At 42.9% G+C, this 12,155-nt stretch overlaps 1 protein-coding gene across 5 annotated transcripts in view; it reads right to left on the bottom strand.

Annotated features, from left to right (window-relative positions):
- The window catches only part of MBOAT1 (membrane bound glycerophospholipid O-acyltransferase 1), a 42,421-nt gene that overhangs the window by 20,569 nt on the left and 9,697 nt on the right, over window positions 1-12,155 (bottom strand). For all 5 annotated transcript variants that reach the window (XR_014513374.1, XR_014513375.1, XR_014513376.1 and 2 more), the window contains 6 exons: window positions 11,819-11,896; window positions 11,254-11,349; window positions 8,869-8,924; window positions 7,179-7,233; window positions 6,001-6,184; window positions 4,762-4,954 (listed from right to left, as the gene is read on the bottom strand). Coding sequence is in view for 2 of the 5 variants with exons in the window: in XM_083449524.1 (XP_083305650.1) it covers window positions 4,762-4,954; window positions 6,001-6,184; window positions 7,179-7,233; window positions 8,869-8,924; window positions 11,254-11,349; window positions 11,819-11,896 (662 nt within the window). In the remaining 3 variants the exon portion in view is untranslated. The remainder of the gene's footprint in view (window positions 1-4,761; window positions 4,955-6,000; window positions 6,185-7,178; window positions 7,234-8,868; window positions 8,925-11,253; window positions 11,350-11,818; window positions 11,897-12,155) is intronic.

Genomic DNA, 12,155 nt, shown 5'->3' with positions numbered 1-12,155 from the left:
CACACCACAAAGAGACTACAATGCCATATGAAATTCCTCCTGGTTTAAAAGAGCCTCCCTTTGTGGCATGGAGAGCTGCTGCTTGAGCTCTCCATGCCACAAACTAAGATTTATTTTTAAAAACAACAGGAGCTTCAAAGCCCCTTTGGGTATTTGGAACTAGTCACAGAACCACAGAACTGTAGAAAAGGACCATGAGGGTCATCTAGAAGAAGAAGAAGAAGAAGAAGAAGAAGAAGAAGAAGTTTGGATTTGATATCCCGCTTTATCACTACCCAAAAGAGTCTCCAAGCGGCTAACATTCTCCTTTCCCTTCCTCCCCCACAACAAACACTCTGTGAGGTGAGTGGTGCTGAGAGACTTCAGAGAAGCGTGACTAGCCCAAGGTCACCCAGCAGCTGCATGTGGAGGAGCGGGGAATCAAACCCGGTTCCCCAGATTACGAGTCTACCGCTCTTAACCACTACACCACACTGGCTCTCTAGTCCAGCCCCTGCAATGCATGAATCTTTTGCTCGGTGTGGGGCTTGAACCCATGGCCCTGAGATTCAGAGTCTCATGCTCTACCAACTGAGAGCAGAAGCAGTGTTCACTGGAGCAGAAGCCGCAATTTCATAAGAGTACTGCATAAAATGTCAGTTAACAAAATGACTACCTGTGTAAGAAGAACATAGTGGGTTGAATCCAGAATAAATAAGTTGGAACTTGGGTCCCACTGAAATCAATGCGAAAAGTTAACAATTATGAAGTTGAGTGGCTTTGATTACAAACAAAAGTTCAAGTTACTTAGTCTGGACCAGTGACATTTTATTTAGAAACTCACCCCACTTTATTTAGAAATTAAGAATGTAATGCAAGAACATATGACGAGCCTCCTGGATCAGGACAATGGCCAATCTTGTGCAGCGTCCTGTCTGCATATTGGCCAACCAGATGCCTGTGGGAAAACTGCAAGCAGGACCAGCTCCCCACACCCCACTTTGTGGCTTCCAGCAGCTGGTGTTCAGAAGCATTACTTCTTCAACTGTGGAGGCAGAGCATAGCCATCATAGCTAGTAGCCATCAACAGCCTTACCCTCCATGAATTTGGCACTACAGTCAGGAACCCAATATTACAGACTTCTTTTTTTGGAAGACGCCTATGCATGAATTTGTTTTATGTGTGTAGATCAGTGCATGCTGATCAATGCAAAGTCTTCACAGTAAGGCTCTACAGTGGTACCTCAGGTTACATACACTTCAGATTACAGACGCTTCAGGTTACAGACTCCGCTAACCCAAAAATAGTACCTCGGGTTAAGAACTTTGCTTCAGGATGAGAACAGAAATCATGCTCCTGTGGCGCGGCAGCAGCAGGAAGCCCCATTAACTAAAGTGGTGCTTCAGGTTAAGAACAGTTTCAGGTTAAGAATGGACCTCTGGAACAAATTAAGTACTTAACCTGAGGTACCACTGTATTCTGATTTCATGAGTATCACAACGACCAGTAGATTCTTATCTGCTACAGCCTTCATCCACCTTCACAGCTGTTGTAACATACTGCTTGTTATCATCCGCCTGTTCTGCCCTTATCATAGAATCATAGAGTTGGAAGAGACCACAAGGGCCATCGAGTCCAACCCCCTGCCAAGCAGGAAACACCATCAGAGCACTCCTGACATATGGTTGTCAAGCCTCTGCTTAAAGACCTCCAAAGAAGGAGACTCCACCACACTCCTTGGCAGCAAATTCCACTGTCGAACAGCTCTTACTGATGACTTCTTGGATCACTCTTTGCCTAGCTCCTCCCCTTTGACCTTACTGCCTTGGGTAGTTGGGAGTATGAGACTCCCAACAGCTTCGCTCATAGGGTCATAGGAACATGCAGGCCTACTCACCACAACAAGGTGATGATGCAGTAAGTGACCTTCTCTCACTGTTCAAACCCTGTTTATGGAAAACAATCTTATTCGGCTACAAGTGATTGCCAAGAAAAAGAAGATTATCGACTTCTGCTACAGCATCTCTGCTTCTGAAGAAGCAACTTCAAAGCTCTGATCGCGCACTGATTAAAGCCTCTTGACTGGAGCTTGCGTTAGCAGAGCACTTTTGAAGACTGGCTTCTTAGTTTCGATTCCAACTAAAGTTCAGCAGTTAACATTAGGACAAAAATGAACTTATCTCCCCCGCCCCCCCTTTCATGAGCAGAGAATTCAGTAATTGACTCTCGCACAAAAGCATGCCTGTCCTACTTCACAAGCAAGAACTGCTTAGCAGCAGCTATATTTGATCAACAGGCTATTCTGTGTCACTAGATAAAATTTGTTGAGAAAGCGAGGAAAGGCCACTGCTGCCCAAATGATATTCTGGTGTCCAGGACGAAGAACAATGAGAAGTCTCGCCCACTGCCATGCAGAAGAGGCCGCTGCTGTCCCCAAAAAACAACAATGTTGTTCCGGACACCCAATTCTACGTTTTTATTTCCAATTTAAGCAGTTATTCTCCGATGTCTTCTCTTCTCTGCACAAACCTTTCTGTGCTGCACTGCACCCTGCCTGTGGGACAGCTCTGGCGTGGACTACACAGGTGGAATTGTGGCTGGGAAGCGGCAGGTGTCCCTGGCTTTAGAAACTAGGGGGGGCTGGGGGATTGCTGATCCTTTCCAATACACACTTGGAATTAGGGATGGGTGTCACTTTGTCAATTTCAGTCTCTCTCAGTTACCCCTTTTCCTGGTCTTTAAACTGGTTCTCCACATTATCCCATCAACTTGCAAATTTAATTGAAAAAAGTCCTTATGAAAATTCAACAGTGTTTTACTGCACATTTCTCCTAATGCATACATTTTTGCAAATCAATGTTTCCTAAAGTAATGCATTTTTGTATGCTATTTTCACTATGATAGGCCTTTTTATGCACACTTTATCCTAGCGCATGCGTTTTTTGATACACATTACTTGAAGGGAGAACAGTACTGCAGAATTCAGAGAAGTGATGATTTCAAAGGGTGGCTGTGTTTTGGTTCATGAGTTGTCCCAGAAAGTGCAAATTCAGCAAGTTTGCTTTTAAATGTGAATTTAATCTAAGTCTCCCACCATCCTTACCTGGAATAGTGATATATGACATTCTAGTGAACTGAAAAAGGAAGGGACAGTCTAAAGAATGTAAGCATGCCTAAAGAACAATAATTCTTGAGATATGTCCCATATATTGAGACTTTTCCATGCCTTATATTATTTACATTTTGCTCAGACTGGTCAACATTTGTGTCTCTCTAATCACAATTTTTGATCATGAAATCTGTCGGGGGGGGGCAGTTCTGCTCCATGTCCCACTTGTGGGAACTTGTACATATTGTAGTGACATGAAAAAGTGACTTTTTTCCTGAAAGGTCTAGCTATGTAGTGCTGCAGCAATGAAACTGCTAGCACATTTGCAAAGCTAAGCAGTGTCCAGGATGGTTTCAAATTGCATTGCCAGTGGGGGTTGAACTAGATGACCCTCAGGGTCCCTTACAACTTTACAGTTCTATGCTTCTATGTAATGCCCTCCCTGTGATGGCCTGGGACTCGGACTCAGAACTGGAGGAGTCTCGGTCCACACCGGATCTTCTGCCTCAGGCGGCATCTGAACCAAGTCTGGGGTCTGATTCTGAAGAGTCCCAGTCTGCACAGATTCCCCTGCAACAAGCACCAGCTGAGCCGAGTCAGGGGCCTGAGGCTGCCCTGGCTCCAGATGCGGGGATTACCTCGTAACCCTCTGCTGGGCAATCACGTGCAGCTGCTACCAGTTGGGTCAGGAGAGGCTGAGGTGGCCTCTGGGTCTAGTAACCCAAAGCATCTCCTGAGCTGCAGAGATTAAGGTCTGAGAGAAGGAGAGACCTGAGTACTCGCAGGAGGAGTGCTCGCCTTTGGGCGAGACAGGGAGGTGAGTCACCGGGGGATCAGGACCGGCTGTTACCCCGTCAGAGATAAAAGGCTGCCGGACCCCGCCCCAGATTGTGGGAGAACATTGCTGCTTGCTGGAACCTGTCAATTATCCTGTGCCTGACCTAGCCTGGTTTCCTGCCTTGGCCCTGTTGGACTGACTCCTCGTGGAATCCTTGGATTCGGGACCGGACCTGGACCGTGTTGCTCAGGTTAACCCCTGGGCCCAGCACACTCCCTTCAGATATTTGTGATTTTATGGTTGCATATGGTATTGTCAATGTATGGATTGTAGCCGGCCCTGAGATATAGGGCAGGTTTAGAAACAAAGATTGTAATGGAAATTTAGGCTAGATTATGTTGTGTAATTTAGGTCAGTATTTGTTGTTGTTTGCTGTTGTTTATGAAGGAAAATGTATAAAAAAATAAAAAATAGAAACAAAGGGTGAGATTCAACAAATGAGCCCCCCAAGCAGAAGCCAGTGCAGGGGCTCCTACTCGTGCAATGGGGCTTTCTCCCTCTTTCCTCCCCCCACATGCCCCTACTTGACTTGGGAGTGGGGTTGGGAGAACCCACAGAACAGCACACGGAGGAGGGAGAGGGGGGATTGTTCTGTCTGGCATGCCAAAAAGCTTGCACTGGCTGAACTATTTTCCTAGCAGTTCCTGGCATCCCTCCCATGACTACTTCTATTACCAATACCCTAGCAGAAAGAGTAGCAATTCCTCACACCTGTTCCACGAGTTTATATGTGCAGATATAGCCATGCTACCTGAATGTCTGAAAAGAAACATCACTTCAACCTCAAGAGTGTGTATACATTTTTTAAAAAAAGAAGCAGTATCTAAATCTTACCGAGTGTCCATGCAAAGTAGTATTTTGGCTTTGAAGCTTGCATGGCAACATATAGGAAGCCAAGTCTAGACCAGAACGAAGACTTGCTGATGAACTGGTTATCAACAAGATAAGTCGCCGGGAAGCTCTTGGTAAGGGTCAGGAACAAAAGCAAAGATACAAGTGTGATGGAAAGTTTGTGCAGCACAGCTCCCTAGAAGAAGAAGAAGAAGAAGAAGAAGAAGAAGAAGAAGAAGAAGAAGAAGAAGAAGAAAATGAGTGCCATCAGTGGTGAGAGAAGGCAAAATCTTTCTCCCCTATAAAATACTCAGAGGTAACTGGCCAATGAAAAGTATCACCCATTGCTTACACTTACTATTTTGCAAAGAGGAATTGGTAGCACAAAAATGGAGTGGTTCATATTTAACCCCGAGACTAATCACAAGGCAAGTAAGAAGTTTGCAGCAGTTGAGGGTGGGAAGCAATGTGCACAAAACCATAAGCTCCCATTATGCACTAGTGAAGACGGTGCAGAGCACAGCCACCTTCGTTCACTGAGCACCATTTTGGTAATGCCGGTGTTCCACTTAGGAGTCATTCTTTCTTGCAGAATCAGTGCCAGGGCGGGTGCAGCAAATATTGCTTCAATAACATTACTTTCTTAGACAGGTGCCCCCCCAAACAAACAGGTGAAATAAGCATCTATATCCCTGGAAACTTGCTTGACTTCAAGCATCTCTTGGCTGCTGGGATCTGTGCAGACACTAGAGGGGAGGAGTTTACTGAAAAGTAGATCATGGCATGTTAGAAAAGAGGATGCATGACCCAGAGAAAGCAAGTCCATTTGTCTTGTGAGGTCAGATAGCTTCTGTCTCCCCCAGCATCTGATTACCCTTAGATTTGGCTTCTAGAGGTTCAAAGCAATGGCACTTTGATGATGATATCATAGTTATTTTATTATTTGTACCCTGCCCATCTGACCGGGTTGGCCTATGACACCACTGTTCGTCTATGAAAGTTGCAGGTTTGGACAATTAAGACGGAACAGGGGAAAGTTACAGAAGAGACGATGGTCAAAATGTTGAAAGCTGCCCCAAACTGACACAAAGGAATAGAGTATGAAAATATATTATTTGAATTTATGTCCCATCCTATCGAGTAGCTGAACGGATGAAATTAAAAAGTATTTAACTACAGCAGCAACTGCTGCAAAAACAACTGAAGAGTTTGAAAGTAAGTTCTTAGTACTTTACAGCCTACCAACGGAGAAGGATCAGGGAGTCCATTGTGACCTTTTTGCTTCCAGCTGACTTCTGATAGCTTCATCTGCACATGTCTCCCTTCAATGAAGGCTATGTAGTCCTTGAAATTGCTGCATGGGCCAGCTATGATACTCAGGAAGTTGAGCTGATAGCTCAGATATTCCAGTAATGAAGGTCTTGTTCTACCAAAACAACCACACAATTAGAAGAAGAAGAGTTTGGATTTGATATCCCGCCTTTCACTCCCCTTCAGGAGTCTCAAAGCGGCTAACATTCTCCTTTCCCTTCCTCCCCCACAACAAACACTCCGTGAGGTGAGTGGGGCTGAGAGACTTCAGAGAAGTGTGACTAGCCCAAAGTCACTCAGCAGCTGCATGTGGAGGAGCGGAGACGCAAACCCGGTTCCCCAGATTACGAGTCTACCGCTCTTAACCACTACACCACACTGGCTCTCTAGTCCAGCCCCTGCAATGCATGAATCTTTTGCTCGGTGTGGGGCTTGAACCCATGGCCCTGAGATTCAGAGTCTCATGCTCTACCAACTGAGAGGAGAAGCAGTGTTCACTGGAGCAGAAGCTGCAATTTCATAAGAGTACTGCATAAAATATCAGTTAACAAAATGACTACCTAAAATTTAAAATCTGATTTAAAAAAAAAAATGTGGGGGAAGCGTAGATGGTTTACTCCTTTAAAAGTATTATGGGGAGCAATTCTGAGCGTGGAAGAAGTTGGGCTGAACACGAAAGTCACTGTATTTCTATGTGCTTGTTTCCAGAGCAGTGGGCATGTGTTCAAGCTACTTCTGGATCAGTCTGTCTTTACTCAAAGACAACAAAATAATATATACACAAGACACAAAGTTGATATGACACAGGAGATCCATGATCAAAGCCTCTGCTAGGCATGGATAGATGGGTCTATTTCTGGTCCATGTCAGTTTTGCATGTGCTCATTTATAAATTCATCCCATCCTATTGCCACATCAATCAGTGTTGTTGCTGTTTTTAAGAAAAGCTACACATATTTTTTAACCTGGAAGAACTCCTGCATATTAAGCCACACAATGAAAACTTCCACTTAAGTTATTCTATATAAACACACAGAAACAATACAATCCAGGTGTGGGTTTTTTGGGGTGGGGAGGGGAACAGTTCAGTAAAAGAGATGCTTTCTTACTTTATAGCAAGCAGGTTTTGTTCAGCAGTTAGTTCTTCAGCTTTCCGACCTATTCCTAGCAAGAATAAGTGACACAAGAATCAAATCACATTTTGGAGGACAATGGGGATGGTACATATAATTGTCAAATATGCTGCTAGTGTTAGCAAGTATATTAATAAATACTGTATGTTTTCACACATTTATTCTTGGCCTCTTCTCCATGGCCTACTTTCTTACATCAGTTTATTACCAAGTTAAGAAACCTCCAACATACACAAAGGGCCTCACCAATCAGACAATTTTCCACCCTTGGCAATGAACGCATGTTTCTTTCTGAGTTGTTCTGGAAGATGCACAAGTCCTTATTTCCATGATTTTAGTTTTTCTTCCTTCCCCACTCTTAAATAAAAACAGGAGCAAACTACTGCTTAGTTCTGTACCCAAGGGGGGGGGGGGTGGGCAAATGTTTTTTGAGAAGCAATGTGAGATAGGTAAGATTCCATAAATGTGACCTAGTTATCGAACCAAGCAAGAGAATCATGACAACCGTCAGGATCTTCATACTAGACTACAAACTTGGAATTTAGCAGATCTGGTTACGAAGCCTCAATTCTCTTCTAAGTATAGAGAAAGCAGCAGAGCAAAAGGTAGTGGGTGGGTGGGTAGGTGGGTGTTTCAGCTTTCCTTTCCTATTCTTAATTCCAAGCAAAGGCAGCCAGACTAACTGCAAAAAGATGACTTAATATCTTGGCAATTTCAGCATAAACTTTCAACTTTTCCTAAAAGGTTGCCAGTGTATATTTAGAGAGCTTTGTGCAGAAGACACTGGAAGGCCTTTGTTTCTGTGGTATCACTGTACCGGCATTTGCTTTAAACCAAAGTTGCTTCGTGGCCACATGGCAATGGTTCTGTGACATTGCCGCTACCTTCCCTCAAGCACAACCCTTTCCTCATTTTGAGGCGAGATGGCCAGAACCATACACAGTACTCCAAATGTGGTCTCCCACCATGGATCTGAATAACAGCATATGATAATGGCAGATTTATTTTCCAACTCCTTTCCTAATGATCCCTAGCATGGAATTTGCCTTTTTTTTCACTGCGTCAACATCTTCATCAAGTTATGGTATCTACTCTGATTATAAGGTTTCGTTCCTGGTCCATTGCTGTGAGTTCAAAACCCATGAGCGTATATACAAAGTGAAGATTTTTCCCCCCCTCAACATGCATCATTTCACACTTGTTTACACTGAATTAAATTTGCTATCCCCACCACCACCACCAATGCATTCAATTTGAAGAGGTCCTTCTGGAGCTCTTTACAATCTCTTTTTGTTTTAATGAAGTAGGCTTGGAAAAGCACAGAAATAAAAGAGCAGAGATTGTAGGGGGAGGGCTGAATCCATTGTCTTGCAGAATTCGCTGTGCAACCGAACTTCCCACTTCCTTTACTCCTCCTGCACCTCCCCAAATCTGTTTGGGCGAGTTGGGGGAACGAACCCTGAGCAGATTTGGGGGATGAGAGGGAGAGCAAGTTCCATTGCGCCAGCAGCCATGAACACAATGACTTCCTTAGATATAACCTACAGGAGAGGTGAATGACAGATTGTCATTCCATTGTGTGGGATAAGAATGAGCGAGATATTGCAGTGATGTGAAAAACCCTAGTGTGGACAGGCCCTGGGCTGGAAAATGTATCTTTTCTTACCATCATGCACTTGGAAGGCAAGAGTAGTGATCTTCTGTATTACAATCATCAACGGACTATAATGAAATACAGGAAAACAGTGTGCATCACATGTTGCATGGTACAACATTTGATTACATATTTTCATATTCTGGCTTAAAGGAGCTCAAAGCCATGTACATCACAACAGTTATCCACATCACAACAGAGTTTTGGAAAGATCATCCAATGACCTATCAATCTGAATGGGGATATGAACTTGGGTTTCCCTGGCCCAAGTCCAACACTCTATCCACAATACTATATTGCCACATGAACTTTAATACCAAATAAGACCAACTAAAAGGCTATATAGATCACTTCTACTCAAGCATGCACTGGACTACAATGACTATTATTTTAACTTTTTTACTGCAAAATATTACACATTTCCTAACTTGGTGTACTGCACTTAAGTTGACAAAATTATTCACAGAGGTCTTTGCCACTTAATGCACAGAAATGCAATTAAATCTGGGGCATGAAGGAACTGTTAAAGGACAATGAAGTAAATATGAATGCACTTAATCTGTCCTTAATGGGTCTCCATGCATCAGGTCTTGACTACGGAAATGAACACTTTACAGGGCTTGAAGACTGTTCAGAAAGTGTAAGTCAAGTGGGGGGAACCTTTGGTCCTCCAGTTGTTGCTGAACGTCAACTTCCATTATCCCCAGGAAGTATGGCTAATGGTCAAGGATGATAGGAGTGGTGGTTCAGTTACATTGGATGATCAGAAGTTCTCCACACCTACTATGGTATAGAACAGAGTGGCTTACCTCCTGGTGGGGTGGGCAAAGAGACACAACAAAGTGTCTTGTTGATTTACCGGTAGTGCTGTTTAATGCTTTTTCCAATCTTTTCCGTGTTTCATTGCATTCTTATGTTTGTTATTGTCTTAGTCATATTTGTAAATGGTGTTGAAAGACTGGGGAGGTGGGTAGAGCTATTTGGAATAGGTAAATAATATGTGCTAGCTCTGAACAGTCTCATACACATTGTGCGGTGCAAATACTCACATCCTCAATTAGGAATGAGATAGAAGCACACACAGGAGGGAGAATACCCCACACCTTCTGACAAGTCGCTTTTATGCTGTTTACAGCTGACCACAAGTTTGTGCACAAACGTCTGAAAGTTCTCCACTACTTTGGAAGGCTCCCCTGTGATTTAGAACCCTGATTTGCAGGGCACTCACTTGTTTGGGGAGTCTCAATGAGTAGCAGAGGTTCCTTGCTTCAGAGCCTCATGCATAAATGCACAGACAATTGTAAACGAAGGGGTGGTGTTTGTTTACATGTGAACAATTCAAAAGCATTAACGTTGCCCACTAATCCGTATCTGAAACAGATAGTAAGGAGGTTTCTGATTATGTGTGAAGACCTAAAAGAGGCAAGGCTCCCCAGCTGGCAAGGAATCTGAAAACAGATCAGGGTGCTCAATCACACCAGAAGCCACTGGCTATTCCTCTGAACCACCACCAGTTGTTATCATTTGAAAGCAAACATGCAAGAAGTTCAGAAACATTAAGAGCATGCATAGAAGAGAGCAACTCACCAACACAATCCTCTTGGCATAAGAGAAGACATGCAGTTACAGAGAGAAGCAGTAGTACGAATTAAATGCAAACACCAACAGGTAGAACATATCAACAAGCAGAAACAGTGTTAATGTTTTAATATTGAAGCAAGTAGAAACCAAAAACAGAGAAGATGAAACTGAGCAATATGCAAAATTATATCTTACTTTATTCACAGGTTCGCGATTAAAAGTAATCATGCTGTGCTTGACTGATTATTTTCAATATGATGCCTGATCTATTTCTACCTCTGCCCAGGTAGGTTCATTTAAATCTTTTGGACTTAAACGGAGTTTGATATGTCCCAAGTGAACTGCTACAGAAAGATGGCAGAATAATAAAAGCAGTACAAGATTGTCTTGTCCACAAGAATAACTGTCGCACATTGAAACACATTGGACCTTTTATACACCTCAGTAAATGTCCATGTTGCGAATTGGGGGGGGGGGGGGGCAGTTAACCTGTATGCCTGAGTCCCCTTCTAATTCCTTGATCCAGCAAGGATGCAATTGCTGGAATAGCCAGGCCAGCTCCTTGGTGAGATAATGGTGAGTGTGGGCAGTTAAGGTAACAAAGAAAGTGATTTCTATGTATTATTGAATACAAACATTGTAATATTACAAATTATTTCCTCTTTCTTCCATATCCCTGTTCCCTTGTGTTTTTAAGACTGTAAAGTCTACAGGCAGGGATTGCTTTGCTTTAATTAATCTGGGAGCCTTTTTGGTTGAAGAGGGGCCTGCAAATACTCTAAATAAAAGAAATAAATAACTTTTATCACTACTTACCCAGAGAAATCTGTAGTGAGAATACCATAGTGGAATATGTATATCCGGCTAATGTGGCATAACGTGAGATATCCCATAGCTACCATAAAAGAGTACCTATAATCGTAGACATTTAATACACAAAACGTAAGTCTTACCAAGAACAACTGTAATAAAAAAACCACCTGAAAACAACTGACTCCCAAACCAACATGTTGATTCTACCACATCAAGGGGTTTGGGACTTTAAAGCTTAATACGTAGCATCAAAAAGTTGTCTAACTAACTCTTGCAAGTGCATATCGCTTTCCTAGAACTTCCTTCCCACTAAGTACATCCAATTAATGATTACTGGTCTCCCATGCATAGCAATGCATTTGTCCCCAGTCATACCAGAAAAAGCAGTCCTGCCTTCATGAACGTGAAGAAAGGCAAAGCAAATCTTTTGGTGCAATCTGGCTGCTGCCACACCACTATCAATTAACTGCACATAAGCTCCAATGAAAGGAGGTGGGGGAAAGGACACAGTTATAACAAAAAAAGGATAACCTAAAACACATTACTTGCAGTAGCCACGAAACCTCACCTGTGAATGTTGGGAATGCTGGCCACATTCAGGATGCTGTAGCTTATCATCACTAGCATGAAAATATGGATCGAGTACCTTAAAAACAAGAAATCAAGTTTCATATTCAAAGATCAATGATGGATGCCGGGGGAGGGCAAAAACCTTTTATAAAGTAAATAAGCAATATAGAACGATAGAGCAAACACAAACTCCACTCTCCTCCTACCCTGCATTTCTACAATTGCCTAACTAGATCCCTTTTCAAGTTATGGTATTTGTTCCCAAATCACTGAGTTTTTGGATACATCTCTGTCTAAAGCACTACTTGATGATAAAACAATTCCAAATTTGTTTT

The sequence above is a fragment of the Podarcis tiliguerta genome, assembly GCF_965153285.1.
Source record: "Podarcis tiliguerta genome assembly, chromosome: 7".
In the NCBI taxonomy this organism is placed as follows: domain Eukaryota; kingdom Metazoa; phylum Chordata; class Lepidosauria; order Squamata; family Lacertidae; genus Podarcis; species Podarcis tiliguerta.
The sequence above is the reverse complement of the archived record's forward strand: the minus strand, read 5'-3'. Positions and strand labels throughout refer to the sequence as shown.